Source organism: Vulpes lagopus, chromosome 4, assembly GCF_018345385.1.
Source record: "Vulpes lagopus strain Blue_001 chromosome 4, ASM1834538v1, whole genome shotgun sequence".
NCBI classification, from domain to species: domain Eukaryota; kingdom Metazoa; phylum Chordata; class Mammalia; order Carnivora; family Canidae; genus Vulpes; species Vulpes lagopus.
Genome location: NC_054827.1, coordinates 117,215,338 through 117,232,681, shown reverse-complemented (window position 1 = coordinate 117,232,681; position 17,344 = coordinate 117,215,338). Strand labels below are relative to the sequence as shown.

The following is a 17,344-nucleotide window of genomic DNA, read 5'->3' as shown; positions in this document are numbered from 1 at the left end:
GTCCTCCCTCCCTTCTTCTTTGTCCTCTCCTCTTCCCTCTGCCTTTCCTCCTACTGCTACTTCTGTGAGCTGGTCATCTAGAGAAATCGCAAGGTACACTAGACTAGCCTGTCTCCAACATTAGACTTGATGGTCACAATTCCTGGTTTTTAGAGTACATTGATTATTATTTATCTTTCTTTAAGTAATCGATGTGACTCGTCCTTTCTGTGACCTCCAGCTCAACCCCCTCCCCTGCCCCCCACCTGTGAAACCGTCCAGCCTAAGTGTCAGTGAGACTGGAGGGAAGGACCCAACGAAGGAGACCCAGGGAGGCTACAAGCACATGTCCTGTGTCTCACGCGTGGGATGTGCTTGTGTTTGTGTGAACAGGTTCCTGTCCCCAACCTGCCGGCCGGTGTTCATGAAGCCGGGAAGTCTGTGGAAAAGGCAGATGCTATCTTCTCCCAGGAAAGGGACCCCCGCTTCGCCGAGATGTTTGCAGGGATCAGCGCATGTAAGTTTTGGAACGGCACTGCGGCTTGGAGGGGTCGGGGGGTGGGGGTTGTGGCTGGGCCATCTGGAGACAGGGTAGGTTCCCAGTGCCCTGCTGGAAGGACGAGAGAGCACCGGGACAGGAGTCCCAGTGGGGCCTCTCCACTGGCCTCACCACTCCCTCACCTGTTCCCTGGGGCCCTGGACCACTTGCCTTCTGACTTCAAGGGTAGAGAATGAATGGGTAGGTGGGGGTGGTGGTTACCGGATGGTCTGCCTACGTTAGGGGTGTCGCTGGAGAAAATGGTGTGTTCTAGGTCGAGGTGCCACGTAAAACCTGTGCGTGTAGCTGCCCCTTCCAGTTAGGTTACCGCTAAGATTAGCCAAAGATACAACCTGCAAATGTCTGTAATGTTCCAAAATTCAGCAGAAGGATTTCATTTTCTTGTGATCAAGGAATTTGTGCAAGATACAGTGTGCTTGGGATCCACTGAAGGGAGAAGCCAGCTCTCCCGCCTGAAGGAAGCATGGAGACACTGGTCAGAAGGAAGCCATGGAGGCAGCCTGTAGGCCTGAGGAGCTGACAATGGAGGGAAGAGCAAATCCTGGTCCTCCTGACATCGGCATGTGTGGGGCAGACATAGCCATCATTGTCATTGTCACTCCCTCTGGGCTGTGGACCAAATGCTAAGGAAGGGAGGAAGGCGCTGGCACTGCCTCCCATGAGGGCCACATGTGCCGACCAGTGTGGTGCAGTGACCTGTTGACAGCACAGGGAAGCTCCCTGCTCTTGGTTCCCACCAGTCCCTTGGACACGCCACCTGCCTTCATCAGTGACTCTTGACTTTGATGGAGAAGTGAGGAAACAGTAGCGCATCTAAAAGGCTTCCCTCAGAGAAGCCTGAGATTTTGGACCAGAGTCGCAGTGTTTAGAGGAAATCCATTTAAGTTGTAATGTTGCAGAGACTTAAACACCTTCCCAAACAGATGACAAAATGGAGGGAATTAACAGATAAGGAAAAGGAAGGCAGACAGGAGAGCCAACATGAGCCCACCTGCCAGGCTGCGCTTGCACAGAGGAAGCCAGGGGGGATGTTCTCAGAGATGCACCATCTACTCAGACCTCCCAAGAGCTCAGCTTGCCAAAGACTGAGCTCGTGTGCCACAAGTACAGATCATGGGGATGGAAGTGGCACGTTGAGAAACTAGCAATGTGAAGGATGACACGAGCAACACTGGGGATCAGTGCAAAAATGGCTGGGAAATACGAAAGATACATAAAAACCAGAACCAGATCAATTCAGCAAAAATTCGGGCACATTTGGGGTTAGGAGTCATACACAGAAATTTCTCACCGGTGCGTGCTGTTTTTTTCTCTGACATTTCTAGAGAAGCACAGCTTCCAGGGTGTTTAAAAATAACCACTCTTGAAAGGAGGGAAAAGAAAAGAAGGAAGGAAGTCTCGCTTCCAAGAAAAGACGAGGACATTTTTAGCAAATTGCAAAGTACTCAGAAGAAAAAGTGAAACAGTAGGAAAGTATGAATGTCATAAGTGGTAGAATTGGTGGGTGTTCAAGGACTCCTGACTGGTAGCTCCTGAATCACATGCTGCCAAAATTTGCTACGCCCCAGACAACGCGGCGAGAAACCACTGAGCCAGGAGGAAGGGTGGTGTGGTGCCTGCAGATCCCAGAAGGAGCATACAGATTGTCCGAGCGCTGTGGACGAAGGGGGTTGTTATGTAGATACGAGCTGTAACCCAACGTGAAGGCATATGTGTCATGAGCTTTGGAACATGGGAAAGCCAGAACAATTAGATACATAGGAACATCCTGATAAAGCCACACTGCAGCAGGAGATCCCAATATGCATTTCTTCATCTCCCAACAAAGCAGGTAGACCAAAGTCATGAAATAAAATGAAAAAAGATATAGAAGATTGAATAATAAAATCCAGAATCTTTATATGTATATATGTGTGTGTGTGTGTGTGTGTGTGTATAGTTTTGTGTCCTACAAATGTCTTAGAGCAGTTAGGAAAAAATGTGCTTCTCATGTACCCAAACCACCAAAAAAAAAAAAAAAATACATGAGGAAAAAATAGCCTACATGAAGTGAAATCACAAGAAGTCCCTAGTGCACCTCTGTCCTGAAACCTGGAGCTGCTTCTTTATCCACAAAACTCAGGCCTGTGGACTACGTTAGAAATGCACACCCAAGAGTCCACGCCGCTTCCATCCTGTAGGATTTTCTGCTGGGTGCCCCATCCTGCAGCAAAAGAAACGGACCAGGAAAACCACTCAGTGCTTTAGTTTATCGAAGCATCACAGAGGTGGTTTGTACCTGTGGGAGATTCGTACTTGGTGACTGAAGCCTGCACCCTCAGCCCCAAGCCTCCAAGCCTGAGTGTCCATCATTGCTCATGTCCCTTGGATCCCCCACTTTGCCTGTCTGCTCACCAAGCCAGAGATGGATACGGGCGAGGCACCTGTCTAGGCACAAAATAATTGCCGTGTAACTAACTGATGTCCTCTATTCCAGTATCTTGTGGGTGGGGTGTCAGGGGTTGTGGGAACAACAGGTGTAGGAATTTTGAGATTGTAGGGAAGTGAAAGGCTCTCTCTAGAACAAACATGTCCAAGGCCACCTCCCCGCCAAGGTAGAGCCGAGGGCTTCACCAGGGAGCACCAGAGCTGGTCCTCCAAACCACTGCTCCCTGCTTCCTCCTGGGGGTTGGAAGAAGTCAGTAAAATAGTGTCTGAGGAAGAACTTCCATTGGTTGTCTCCATCCTCCCAGCTCTTGGGAAGGGCTTGCTTTCTGATATGTGTAGCCTGGCCTAGATGCCGGAGGATAGCCAGGTACCCTCCTGTGTGGAGAAGGCCCCGGGAGGCAGGCAAGGGTGCAACAGGTGGAGGAGGATGGGCGGCCGGGATGTGTCGTCCTGCTCAGGGGCACCCGGCCCCACACCTGCTCCCCCGCTGCCCGCCCCGAGGTCTGGAGGGCAGGAAGCCCTTGAATGTAACCCTCGCTGTGCTCTTTCTAGCGGAGAAGAAGATGATGAGCTCAGCGTCTGCAGCAGGGACGCAGCAGATCTACTCCCAGGGAAGCCCGTTCCCCCCGGGACATTCCGGGAAGGCCTTCAGGTACCAGCCAGGGGGTGAGGGGGTGGAAGGATGCCCTGTACCAGTGAGACCCTGGGTCTCTGAGTTCGGCTCCATGTGTGGCAAAATCTGCAAACCCCAGTTAGTGGCTACTGCCCTGTGGGTGCTGGGCCAGGCTGGGACTCTGGTGACTCTGGATCTGCCCTCTGAACCCTCTGTGCATTGCTATTAGATGTGTTGCTATTGCCTGCTGGGGAAGGAGGAGCAGGGCCTAGGAGGAACAGGTGGGGGAGAGACTGGCAACCCTCAGGAGGGTGCGTGGGTCCTCATATCACCCACCAAAAATGCCCAAACTCACTAGAACTGCCCTAGACCCATACCCAGTGGGCAGCGCTCCTCATATGGCCCAGCTGCTGGCTCAGTTGGCCAGAGCCTGAGCGGAGCGTCTAGGTACAGACAGGGACCAGGACTGGGCAGCTGAGACTGACCACCCAAGAGAGAGGATCCCTGCCAGGGTATTGGACTCATGCACACTGGTCCATGGACAGACCTCCTGGAGACACAGCAGGTAGCTTGGCCGCTGTGCCTTGGATATGCAGGCTGAAACCTTGGAGGGGCCAGTCCTGCAGCTGGGTCTCAGTGGATGTAGCCCACTCCCAGGCTCTGGGGAACTCGCGCCACAGGCAGCATTCTCTGGTCAGGGGCCAGCTGGACGAGATGGCAGCCCCAGAGCTCTGCTGCTGATCCACATCACTGCCAGTCACCCTGCCCTACTGCGCAGTGGTCGAGGCCTCCAGACTTCTCTCCTGCCCCAGGGTCCTCCACTGTAACACTCTCAGCACACAGGGACCCCTTGCACCTCTGTGCCAGCCCCCATCTGGGCACATGCTTATCAGGTCCTTGAGACACTTGCTGCCAGGCCTGCGGTCTGGATGAAGGGCTGCAGGGAGGGGCTTGTGGAAGTAGGGTCTGGGAGAGAGTTTGGGGGGCAACATGGAAGGTGAGGGTACTGGTGGGTCATAGGACAAATGGTCAGGCTCAAGATGCTGAGCCGGGGTGAGGCTATTGTCATAGACGCAGGTCGGAGGGCAGTTTCAGAGAAGGAGAAGCAGGCCTGTGGGGGGCTGGCTGTGTGCGGAGGGGAAGGGGAGGACACCGGCCCCTTTGCAGAGCCTGGCATCCGGAGGGTGCTCACTCACTGCTCCTCTACGGAATGGGGGGATGCCTGTGGGGCCCTAAGCTGGTGGAATGGGCCGGATTTCCTGTAAATCTGGAGGGGATGGTGCTGCTGTGAGTAGGCAGGGTGTGGGGTGCATGGCAGTCAGAGGTCGGCCTGAGCTCCAGCGGAGTGACATTGCTGCCTGTCCCCCAGTGTGTCCTCACCCTGCGTCCTGCCGTGGTCCTGGAGGCCTTGGCCCTGCCTGTGGGCACCAAGGCGATAGCTCAGAGGGCCCTGGGGAGTGCTGGGCTCAGGGGTGCTAGGCAGAGGTGGGGAGAAGCCCCCATAGGGAACAGTGATCAGTAAAGGCCTTGTGAGGCCATGGAGAATGGGGAAGAAAGGTTGCCATTCAGGGAGGAAGTGGTGCAGGAAGCTGGGAACAATGTCCCCTTTCAGAATGGCTGGTCCGAGAATGTACTGACACCCCTGGAGCCTCCCTATTTTATGAGGAACCAGGAAGCATAGAAAAAATATTATAATACTAGTAGGAGAACTGTACTCACTCCTCTGTACTGGTCTATAAAGTGCCTTTCTTCAGAATCCACTCAACACCAACATCCCCTCAGCCCCCTTCCCCCCCCGCCCCGCCCCCGGCTCCCTCCCAGGCACACAACACTCTCCTGCACATGGAGTCGCTCCCACGGAGCAGGACCAAGGGCCTGAGACCAAACAGAAGTCTCTCCCCCACTTCCCATCTTTAGGGAGTGAATGGTGTAAAGGGCATGGCTGGAAACAGCTCAGGGAAGCAGTGCCTGCAGGGGGCATGCAGAGGGGCACCAGGGGCGCACCCAGCAGGTGCCTCATAAAACGGTGAGGGGATGAAATCAAAGATAACACGAGGGCAGGGTGAGAAGTAACCCACAGCAGGCTCTGGGTGGCTGGGCCAGGCCCCGGCCACAGGCTCCCCCGACAGGCTCTCCTGTTCAAAACCAACAAGCTGACAGCCCGCAGCCTCCGTCCTGAATCTGAAGCCCTAGAGGCTCCCCAGAGGGACAGATTAACCCGAGTACGAAGGAGTGGGTCAGCACCGAGGCTGATTTTATGCTGGGAGCTGGAGACCCGTGGGTGGGGTGTAGGTGACTTGGAGGTGGGGACATGGGGTGACACAGAGGGTGTCCCGAGGGAGAGAAGGCTTGCCACACATGTCCAGTGACATCCTGCACTGGGGGACAGACAGGTGGACAGAGGCAGACCCAGGAGGGAACAGCAAGGTGGCCCAGGGGCCTGTGAGGTAGGAGAGGCATCTCAACAAATGCCATCTCATTTCTTCCAGCTCTTCAGTGGTCCATGTGCCTGGTGTGAATGATATCCAGTCCTCCTCGTCCACGGGCCAGAACATGTCCCAGATCTCCCGGCAGCTCAATCAGAGTCAGGTGGCATGGACAGGGAGCCGGCCACCGTTTCCTGGACAGGTATGGGCATCCATGAGGGCCTTGCCCCCAGGTGCCAACCAGGTAGGAGCACCCGGCACCTGCTTTCTGGAGGTCCTGGCTCACAGACAGGTTAGCACTCTGAGCACTAGCCACCCGGAGGGTGCGTTGGGAGTCGTCCCCAACGGTAGAGCCACGTTCAGCAGCCTGGCCCTGCACAGTTGCAGCCAAGCAGCTGGGGGAGGGGACAGAACCATGGACGCTCCATGAGGGCAAGCCTCCCACCACTCTGGACCTCTGTCTGCCCCAGCCAGGGCTGCATGACAGCACCCAGCCCCAGACACATGCACTGGTGGTCACTGTGAGGTGAGCATCCATTGGCCTAGGAGACTTTCAGGTATTTGTATAAGCAGAAACCTTAGGACCCAGATCATAGTAGGCCTGGGGGTAACTTCACCCAGACCTACCCCAGAGATGCAGGGCCTGCATCCCACAGGTCCTAGGCCCACACACTCTGGCCTGATGCCAGGCTTATGCCTGGCTGGCCAGGAGGGCCATAGGGAGTCACCATCACACTGGAGTGGCCGCCACCAGCCTGGGGTCTGGGGCCTGGGGCCTGGGGACAGAGGCCTGTTGGTGATACTTCCCTTCTCTTTGCTTTGTCCTGATTATAGCAAATCCCCTCCCAGTCCGGCAAGACGCAGTCCTCTCCCTTTGGGATTGGAACAAGCCACAGCTACCCAGCAGATCCCTCTTCCTACAGCCCTCTCTCCAGCCCAGCTACCTCCTCACCCAGCGGGAATGCCTACTCCAGTCTTGCCAACAGGACTCCAGGGTTCGGTAGGTGGGGAACAAGGGAAAGAATTCCTGGGAAAGCCAGCAGCTATGCTTTCTGAGCGTCCTGAGGTCAGGGGCCTGAGCCCCCAGCTTCCAGAACCCTGGCACTGAGTCTAGAGGTTTCCAGGTACCTCCAGCTCTGAGAGCCAGTGGTGTTCCACACACACTGGCTGCTTGGGTCTTGGCTTTGTAGAATGACTGTGGTTTCCCAGGCCCTGGGACTATATTCCTGTGTGCTCGTGTCATCTGAATGCTGTTTTAGCCCTTTACGGCCCTTGGCAAGAACTGTCAGCTGTCCAGAACGTTATAATGTTTCAAACAACTGGAGAACAGCTGTAGGGATGCCCAGTTGTATAAATACATTGTGGAACTAAGAGACACTGTAAGGTTCTCTGTCTTCTTCATATTCCAAGAGGGACCCATCCCACGTCAGGACACCTCTCCCAGCGTTTTAACAAAGCGTCAGGCCAGAAAGCAGTAAGTGGCCATGACTTCTGGTACTTGTCCCTGGGACCTGTGCATCTACTCCTTCTATGTGCATTTAATGGGCCAGGGTTCCACCTCACCTCAGGAAGGGCTGGTGAGGAGCCCCTGGCCCTTGGAGCATCCTGAACGGGTGCCTGTCACTGGTAACTCCCTCTCCCGTGGCTCATGGGGCGTCTCTCTGCAGAACGGACACCCTCAGGCCAGCCCACACCCCTGCGTTTCCATCTGGCAAGTCAGCAACTTCCCTTTACGCTGCCAGCTCCAGGGAAAATGCTGTGCAGTGTCCCACACCCTGTCCCACCTCACCACCCCCAGCAGCCTGGGCGCTCCCACTCCGGAAAACAAGGCCCAGAAACAGCATTTCCTGACCTCTTACCGGCCACTCCCTCATGGATTCAGCATTAATCCCGTTAACATGTAGCAGGTCCTCGGGCTTGGCCTTGAACTATCTCTGCTATATTGTCCCAGGAACAGGAGCTCAGCCACATATTGCCATGTTTCAGGAAGGACAGGCCCCAGCCATTTGCTCTCCAATCTGCCATGCACCCAACTCAGAAAACACCAGAGGCTAGAGGCCACTGGCTCCCAGGGGAGCCCATACCTCCCTGCAGTCTCTGCCTCCAGCCTCCTCAGCAGATGGGAAGAGGTCCCCCTGCCTCTCCCATCCTTCCTGGGCACACAGAGGGGCAGAGGTCTGGTCCCGGCCCCAGGGAGACACATGGGCACCGGGAGAGGGCAGGGCAGCTGTGTGCAAGCAGCAGCCCAGGTCTGTCCAAGGCCCGGGGCGATCTGGGCCCTTCAGCTCCATGAGTCTGTCTGGTGTCCACCTGGCAAATGTGCACCCTTAGATGTAAGTGGGGATGGGACACAGGTAGGCCCCTGAAGAGTAGAGTCGCACATGGCTCCCAGCTCAGCAGCTATGTCCCCACTGCCTCCGAGCTGCCTGCACTTCCTCATCTTCAATATAGTTACGGCCGCACTGACGCTTACCAGATGCTTACTCTCTGCTCGGCTCCGGGCACATTTGAGTTCCTATAATGCTCCTGGCGGCCCTGGGAGGGAGATGCCTGATTTCTCCCATTTCATAAGTGTAAATAAACTGAGGACAGTGAGGTCAGCTCAAGGTCACACTGCACTCCCCTCCAGACTCTTCTTGGCATTGTCTTCTGATCCATCGTTCAGGGCACCTTAGAATAAGGTGGGGAACGGGTGTCCCCGTGGAGGGGTCTTGATTTCTGCTAATGAGAGGGGCCAGTCCCTGATCCCTGAGGGACAGGGAGCAGAGAGGTTTCATGCAGCCTCACCACCAATCCCTCCTTTGTCGACCCTGATGCAGCAGCGGCCATGAAAGAGGAAGCCAGGCCCTGGTGGAGGAGACAAGGAGCTGAGGAAGAGTTTGGCCTGGGGGATGTCATGAAGGGCGTGGGCACCAGAACCATGCAGACCAGGGACTCCCCGAGGACAGCTGTGGATCAGTGTGGAGGCAGAGAACAGCGGTGCAGAGGGTGGTAAACAAGCAGTGTTTGCTCTAGCAAACAAGCAGCCTCTGCTCTAAGGGGTTTCAGGGACACGGCGTCTATGGAGGCAGCATGGGGGACAGGTGTTGGTCAGGCTCAGCAAGAAGCAGGCGTGCAAGTGGCTCGTGAGCAAGGACGGTGGGAAGAGTGCACAGAGAAGTTGCAGAGCAGCCCCTGTTAATGGTCAGACTGGCTAGTCGTTAAATAAGCACAAGCCTGTGAACCAGCGGCAGCGTTACCACCTGCCATGGACTCTCACCCCACCCTGTATGGGACTGGAGTGCCCTCTCTGAGGGCTGAGGCAAGGCGGCCGTGCCTGGGGGCCGCTGGTGGGGCCTGCAGGGTTCATAGGCCTGGTGGCACCCCTGCCTACAGGACCAGGCTCAGCTAGGCGTCCTGGGCCCGATTCTGAGGTCCCAAGTGCCTTGTCTGGACCACAGGGGTCTGGGAAGGCTGGCGAGCTGAATGTCACCAAGTGGTGGCCCGGGTGGCCAACATCGAGGGAAACAAGCAGACGTGCCACTTCTGACCTGTGCCTCAACCTCAGTGGGACTTGTCGGAGTGGCCCAGGCACTGGACTCCCAGCCTGAATAGGAAAGTGGCCCACCTGGGTTCCCGCCCCTTTTGTGAGCCACAAGCTTGTCTTCTCCCCTGGCTTCTAGGACTCGGCCCAAAGCAGTCCTGCTGTTTCAGGCCTGGGGACACATCCTGAGCTGTGTTTCCGATGCATTTGCATTTCTAATCCTAGTTTTGGTCTCAGCCTGGTTTGGGTTGTACCTCATTTGAGGTGGAGTGTCCAGAAGTAGAGCTGGAGCCACTTACTAATGGGCTGACAAGTCTGAGCATTTGCTTCCCTAACAGGCTAAGTGGGGCAGTACGGCATTTGGGGTCCAGGCAGCCCACAGCTAGCACAGCAGTAATTGGAGCTTCCAGTTAATATAAAGATTTTAATTGAAAAAAAAAAAAAAAAAGATTTTAAATAGGGCAGCCCGGGTGGCTCAGCAGTTTAGCACCGCCTTCAGCCCAGGGTGTGATCCTGGAGACCCGGAATCAAGTCCCGTGTCAGGCTCCCTGCATAGAGCCTGCTCCTCCTTCTGCCTGGGTCACTGCCTCTCTGTGTCTCTCATGAATAAATAAAATCTTAAAAAAAAAAAAAAAAAAGATTTTAAATAAAGGGTGGTTGAAGGAAAGGTGCCTGAGGGGCTCCGTCGGTGAAGCAGCTGCCTTCAGCTCAGGTCAGGATGTCAGGGTCCTGGGATCAAGTCCCACATCGGGCTTCCTACTCAGCCTGCTTCCCCCTCTGCTGCTCCCCCTGCTTGTGCTCTCACTCACTATCTCTCAAATAAATAAATTCTTAAAAATAAAATAAAACAAAAGGTAATTGAAGGAGCGCCCTGAGGAAGACAGGCCCCATTAAGGAATATGAGCCCCACTTCATGCTCAGAGACCCAGGGGAGACCCCCCCACACCATGAAGCCTGAAGGTCAGATGTCACAGAAGGTGTGTCTGCCAGAGACACTCGGCCTTGTGGAAGTGAGCACACCTGCCAAAGGCTGTGGGCTGTGGCCAGTCTGGGTTAGCAGCCTGCCTGCTGACACAGAAGCTCCCCAGTGGGTGCAGGTGGACCAGAGCTGGCCCACAGGAGCCCCATCAGGGGGAAGTGCCATCTGGGGGAAAGTGCCATCCGCTGGGGCTGGTTTGCAGCCTTGAAGGGATGGAGAAGCTCCCCAAAGAGGGAGTGCCACCAGCGTCCTGCACATTGCTGGTCACTACGCTGTAGACAGAAAAACACCCGAGCCAGAAGAGAAGCCCCTTCCTCAGCTAAGCCTTGCCTGTCCCTCCGGTACCTTCTATGAGCAAAGCCCAACCTTGCCCCAGCGGGAAAAGGAGACATGTCTACTGCGTCCAGTACCTACACCATGAGGGAGGGCACAGAAGGATGGATGTGGAGCTGAGAGGCGATAAACTGCTAGTGCGTCGTGAGTCCTGACACCTGGGTCCCTGATCTGATGGGTCTTCATCTGCACCACCACCGAGCATCTGCTCGCCAATGCTACCGTGTGGTCTTGGAGACGTGTAAGGCGCCAAGCACACAGGGGCTCGGTGCATGTGGCCCAGAGGTGCTGTGGCAGGCCGGGCGTTCATCCCCAGACTTGCTCTGGGTCTAAATGATGTTACTCCAGATGCAGTGCACAGTGCATGGCTTCGAGTACTCCGTATGCTCTCCAGTTTAGGACGGGACAGCTAACACACCCATGGGGGCCTGGCCCGAGTCAGTACAGATCAACCCAGGTCACAGCGAGTAACGCAGTAACGTGCTCTGAACATGAGCGTCTTTCATGGAGCTCAAGAAATGCACCTGTCACGTAACTGCCCTTCCTGGAAGGAGCCTCATTCCTCTGGCCTGGCCCACTCCACCTACAAGTTTCCTTTGGAGAGGAAGATTGAAAGAACTTGTCGTTCCACAAAAGTCTGAGGACTTTGGCAGTGAGAAATGGGATGAGAAATTCCACAGGGACGGGGCGGGGCAGGCACAAGGTAGAGGGGTTGGGTGTCTGGGACCTGGAATGTTTGCAGACACCACGCCCCCCCCAGACCCCCTCTTCCTGCCCCTGAATCTCAGCCTGGTACCTTCTTACCAGCACATTGTAGGGAATTACAGACCTCCCCTTGGGGGCAGTGATGAAAAGTGAGGTCTTAGCCTGAAACCATGGGACACGTGTGGCCACGGGTGTGAACTACAGGAGGCCCTGCCCAGAGGCCTTTATAGAACAAGCTGCCCCTTCAGTGCTGTTGGCCGACTTGGGCCTTTAGGGTTTCTGACTTTCTCAACGTCCGTACTGTTGACATTTGGAGCCAGATAATCCTTTGTCTTGGGGTCTGACTTGTTCATGTGGAGTGTTCAGTGGCCTCCACCTACCAGCACCCCTCCATCTGTGACAATGAGAAATGTCTCCCGACGTGACCCCTGCCCTGGTGAGAAGCACCAAGCAACTGAACCACAGAGGACCTCTGAGCAGCGCGACCAGCAACCCTGGAATCTTCAGATGAATCTTACAAGGAAAAGTGTTAGCAGGGGTAACGTTATAGTATCAAGTGCCACTAAAAAGATTGTTTTAAAAGGAAGACGTCATGCCTTTGCTCCTACAGCCTAGGAATCCACATGCTTCTCAAAATTCTCAAGAGCCTCTTAGTTGGTCTGAAAGGCCACCCATTTGGCCCAGATGGTAGCAACCCATACCTGCTTTCCTTAGACCGTCGGGCTGGCGGGTGACCCACGCATTCAGCCCAGACTGTAGCAGCCTAGGCTTTGCTCAGGAAGCCAACAGAGCAAAAGAAAGACAGAATGGCTGGAGCCCAGTGCATAGTTTACAGCCGTTCATGTAGCTTCTAGAACAAGGCAACCAAGGATGGCGGTGACCCCTGGGGCTTTTTCCAGAAAGTGGCTTGTGGCTACGTGTTGGGTGCAGGCCATACACCTCCCCTACCCACCGTCTGTGGTGTAGGTTGTTCAGGCTGAGGTCTGGGTGAAGAGCACATTGCGCTGTGTCGTTGGGAGATGCCGTTGTAGTTAGTGCTCATCATTTCCTGTGGAGGTCACTAGGGCAGCTCGTGTCTCCCCACGTGCCCGGCGCTTCTGTGCCGCACTCGTAACAATCCTGATGGCCTGGTTACTCATCTGCCTGCCCCAGCGGAGTGTCCGGGCTTGGTCACCACCATATCCCCAGCTCTGTGCTCCGTGTCAGGTGCATGGTGGGCATCTGGTACCAATGCTAAGTGTTCCAGATGGGCTCCCCTGTCAGAAAGACCTCAGTCTTGGGGCACCTGGGGGCTCAGGCGGTGAAGCATCTGCCTTCAGCTCAGGTCATGATCTCAGGGTTCTGGGATCAAGTCCCACATCGGGCTCCCTGCTCAGGGGGGAGCCTGCGTCTCCCTCTCCCTCTGCTGCTCCCCCTGCTTCTATGCTTGCACTCTCTCAAAGTCTTTTTAAAAAGAAGGAGGGAATAAAGAGGGAGAGAGAAAAAAAGACCTCAGTTCCCACTGTGGCTTTGGCATTTATAAGCACAATGAGTTGGGCAGGTTCCTTGAGCCTCAGGTTCCTTGTCTGAAAATGGTGGGGATGCCCCATCTCTTAGAATCAGAGGGAAGAGTAAATGAAATAATGTATGGCGAGTACCTCACATGAAGCCCAGCACTTGGTCCATATCCAGAAATAACAGAGTCCCTCCTGTAGCTACTTTATGCCATTTCTGAAGCAATCCTGTTTGTTGGTTTTTCTGCGGCAAACATTGGAGAAGAGCCTATCCCTTCCCAGAAGTTTGAGACCATTGATTCTGAACCATGTGTCTGTGATTAGTAGACTCAAACCGACCTTTCTGCCACCTTCAGCCTCCACCGCCTGCCCCGTCTCTGGCCACCAGTAAGACTGATGCGGGGACGTGGGGTCACTTCCTTATAAGCCCACGGGAGCTGGGAAGCTTCTGATGGGAAGAGAAGAGTCAGAGGGATGTTCATGTTTCCTCCTTCTTGTCCTCTTTCCCCTCCTTATCTTTTCCGTTATTCTGTCCTCCAGCAAATACTAACTCATATTTTCCAGTCCCAAGCCCTGGAGTGGGTTATGGGTGACCTGGGGGCGGGTCCAGCTCAGTGGTGGCCCTGCCCCAGAGGTGACCCCGCCATGGAGGCGATGCGAGGGCATAGCAAGCTCAGAGTAGGTCTGGGAGGCTTGTGTCCGATGGGGCTCCGAGCATGAACAGAACCCTCTGGTCGCAGAGGGGGGGGTCCTTGGATGGGGGCAGGAGGGTCACCCAGGAAGGGCAGAGGGGACAGGGGTGGGTGTGAAGGAGAGTCAGGTACACAGGCTCTCAGGGCCATGGTGAGCTAGGCAGGTTTTGGGCAGTGGATGCTGTTTTAGGAAGATCCTGCAAGCAACTGGGGATCCAAGGAGACAGGTGCAGGCCCGGGATTGGGGGAGGAGATGGGAGTGCGGATGTGGTGTTCCGGGCAGTGGACTGATGAGCAGGAGGGAAGGGCCTACAGCCGTGATTTCTCCCCTGGGGTGGTCTGAGGAGGTCAGATGCTGGCTTCAGGCACGGGGAGCCTAGGGTGCCTCTCGGAGACTTAGACCTGGCCCCTGACCCAGGTGGGTGGGCCCAGAGCCTAGGGAAGCAGGACTGTACACCCCCAACCAGCAGAGATGCGGAGTGTGGTCCCGGTGCTCCAGGTCACCCGCCCCTTGGTCAGCTCCACCTGCACCCCCACCCCCTCACCCCCTGTGTTCCAGGCTCAGGCACCATCAGGTCATGAACACATCCTCACAGCAGCCTCCTCACTGGGTTCCTTCTCTCTGTCCGCTCGCCCCTGGATGGTGTGTGTGGCCTGTGAGCCCCTGCGGGTCCCTGCCACCCTCACTGAGGGGGAGCTGAGCCCTGGCTTGCCCTCCAGCAGGTCACACTTGGACCCTTATCACCTGGAGCCACCTGTCGATCCCCAGAGGGAACACACCCTCTGCACCCCCACATCTTTGCACAGTATCTGGAGTGCTTTTCAACCCTGCCTCTGAGCCCTGCACCCACTGGGCTGCTGACCATCCCCCTGCTGGTCTCGGCTGAAGGCCTGGAGAGCCTCTTGTACTTTCTGTGATGGGTTGGGTGTCCCACTAAGAGCTGGCACTCCTGCCCATTTCCCCAGCGTGCTGTAACTCCCCCAGGAGCAGCTGTTGTGCTCCCTGGCCAATGCGTACCTTTCCGGAGCCAGAGCCTGGGTCAGGGCTGGAGGGCAGGACCTCAGTACATGAATGGGGGTGGCGGAGGGGACTTAGGTAGGGGCCATTGCCAGAAGGAAAAGTTGAGGGCATTGATTCTTGGCCAGCAAGACCCCAGCAAGGAGTGATTGTTGTTGCGAGGTCCTGGGGGCAGCTGGGGGCAGTGGTCGTGCCCCCAGGTCCGTTACAACCATTCCCATGGGCTGCCACACCATCCCCTTCAGCAAAGGTGACCCAGCCGTCCACGAGCCCCTGAGCAGCAGGTGGACTGGCTTGTGCTTGGCCTCCCCAGGCCTCTCAGATGGCCTCCTCGCTGCCTCCTCCCACGCTCCTGTTCATTTGGTTGGTATGGCAGCTGCAGACCAGGCCCTTCCTGGGTGTTTGGAGGGCAGCCTGGTGGCATGGTGCTCGCAAGGAGCTCTCCCTGGCCTCGGTGTCTTGGGAGCATTAGGAAAAGGAATTTCGGATTTCCAGAGTTGTTTTTCTTAAACAACAGGGTTCCGTGTGCACGATAGAGTTTAATCTCTCTGATGCTGACGCAGGGAATTATGTCCTTGCCTGATTTTATAGAACCTTTTACAACTGCTGTCATGCAGAGTTTGGAAAGCACCCATCACGAGGCATTAAGGAGAACATACGTGTTTCATTGAAGCCTTTTGTGTCTCAGGCTGTGTGTCAGATGTGTATGCATGTGTTCTCCACAAACACGCGGCGGCCTCACCTCTGCAAACTGGGTGTCCGTCCTCCAGGAGGGGTGGCCTGTGCTACCTAAGCGAGGCTGTCAGAAAGAGCAAGCTGGGGCCCATCCTGGAGCCCATTGCCTCCCAAGTGCTGTTGAATGGTTTGGAACAAGAAAACATATCCTTGAGGGTTTTTTTGTTTTTTGTTTTTTGTTTTTAATTTTTATTTATTTATGATAGTCATACAGAGAGAGAGAGGCAGTGACATAGACAGAGGGAGAAGCAGGCTCCATGCAGGGAGCTCGATGTGGGATTTGATCCTGGGTCTCGAGGATCGCGCCCTGGGCCAAAGGCAGGCACCAAACCGCTGCGCCACCCAGGGATCCCTCCTTGAGGTTTTTTATGCTCCTCAAGGTAACTCATCCTCTTAGGTTGAATCGTTAAAATGTTTTACACCAATTTCTGTTCACTTTCCTGTTTTTTTCCACTGTGTATTCTCTGTAAAGCGTGAGACAGAGGCCAGCTTGCTCCCGTTACATACGAATGTGCTGATTCCCACCCAGGCGAGCCTTCAAGGCTGAGCTGGGCCCAAACACCTTTGCTCTCAAGCTGCCCAGTGCTAAGAACCGCTCAGAGGCCAGCAGGAAGGGCATGGCTCTCGGCCTCTGTGGAAGGACCTCGTGGAATGCCACATGTGGCTTGGTGGAGCTCAAAACTGGCCGAGGAGGTGACGCTCCTGTGGCAGAGCAGCCTGGGCATGTGCACCCTGAAGGGGCAGAGATGCCTTTCTCTCCCGGGCCTGCAGGGGTGCCGCCGGGAGGGCTTCCCTCGGCCCACGCTCTGGCCCCACACACCTGCCCTCATCAAAGCTCCCTTAGCGGTCCTGGATGGGGCACTAGGGGCTCCTGGGCTCAAGGCCCCAGCCCCCCTGCAGGCACACTCTGGGGAGAGCTGCCCTTCCACCGAGCGCTCCTGCTTCGCTCTCACCTACCCACCTGGCTGGCAATGTGGCACAAAAGTGAGTTTTTACCTGTTGGTCAGTGTGAGCGTGAGGGAGACAGTGAACACATTCTGCCCACTCCTGACGGAGCCCTTCGGGAGCGTGGGGCCCTCTGGGCCGAGGTGGTTCTTAGGTCTCGCGGACCCACGGATGGCTTTTAAAGGCAGTGTCCTGTACATCGGATCTTTCAGCTGAAAGTGGACAAAGTAGCGGGCAGTTCCAAGGGCGGCCGTCGGAAGTCTGGTCGCAGTGGCAAAGCCAGCATCACGGTCAGCAGAGCGGTGAGCAGCACCCCCACCAGCAGCCCGGTCAGACCGAAGTGTTCCAGGTAAATCGAGCCAGCACCGCCTTCTCGTAGGTACCGGCGCCTTCTCTCTGCTTCCTTTCCCTCGCTCTCTGCTGCTGCCCCAACCATTGCTTAGGGGTCCGGGTTCTGGCCCCAGCCTGGGGAGAGGGGCCGGGAGCCAAGGCCTCGGCTGTCCTCTCTGCTTGAGGACACCTGGGCACCTTGCAGCTGTCCGTGGCTGGAGACCCTCCCGGCCATCCCTCGTGATGGGCAGCCCCGCACACCAGTGCTTGGGCCCTGGGGTTTTCCTGGCCCCTCCTTCTGCCAGAAGTGTCCACTGGAAGAAGCTTTCAAAGGGAGGCATGAGCCTGTTGGCTTCCCCTGAGCCACGTGGCTGACCCACCCCCTGCCCCCCGGCTTCCCTAAGAGCCGAGGTACCCTCTGTCATGCCCAGAGCTCCAGGTCTGCGCTGGATGGGTGGGAGGCACGTGGAGAGAGGGATTTGAGGCCCCCCTCCCAGCTGATCACCCCCTTCCCAAGGGAGGGCCTGCCCTCTTGGTCCCCAGGGCCTTTCCTACCTGCCAAGCAACATCTTCATAGACAAAGGTCT

General features: G+C 56.0%; 1 protein-coding gene across 5 annotated transcripts in view; it reads left to right on the top strand.

Moving 5' to 3' along the window:
- ARNT2 (aryl hydrocarbon receptor nuclear translocator 2) overlaps nt 1–17,344 on the top strand; it is a 157,317-nt gene that overhangs the window by 135,254 nt on the left and 4,719 nt on the right. For 4 of the 5 annotated variants that reach the window (XM_041752488.1, XM_041752487.1, XM_041752489.1 and 1 more), the window contains exons 14-18: nt 373–496; nt 3,518–3,617; nt 6,068–6,206; nt 6,839–7,004; nt 16,640–16,776. In XM_041752488.1, the coding sequence (XP_041608422.1) occupies nt 373–496; nt 3,518–3,617; nt 6,068–6,206; nt 6,839–7,004; nt 16,640–16,776 (666 nt within the window). Of the gene's footprint in view, nt 1–372; nt 497–3,517; nt 3,618–6,067; nt 6,207–6,838; nt 7,005–16,639; nt 16,807–17,344 lie in introns of all 5 variants that reach the window. The other variant, XM_041752490.1, reaches the window with a different exon arrangement.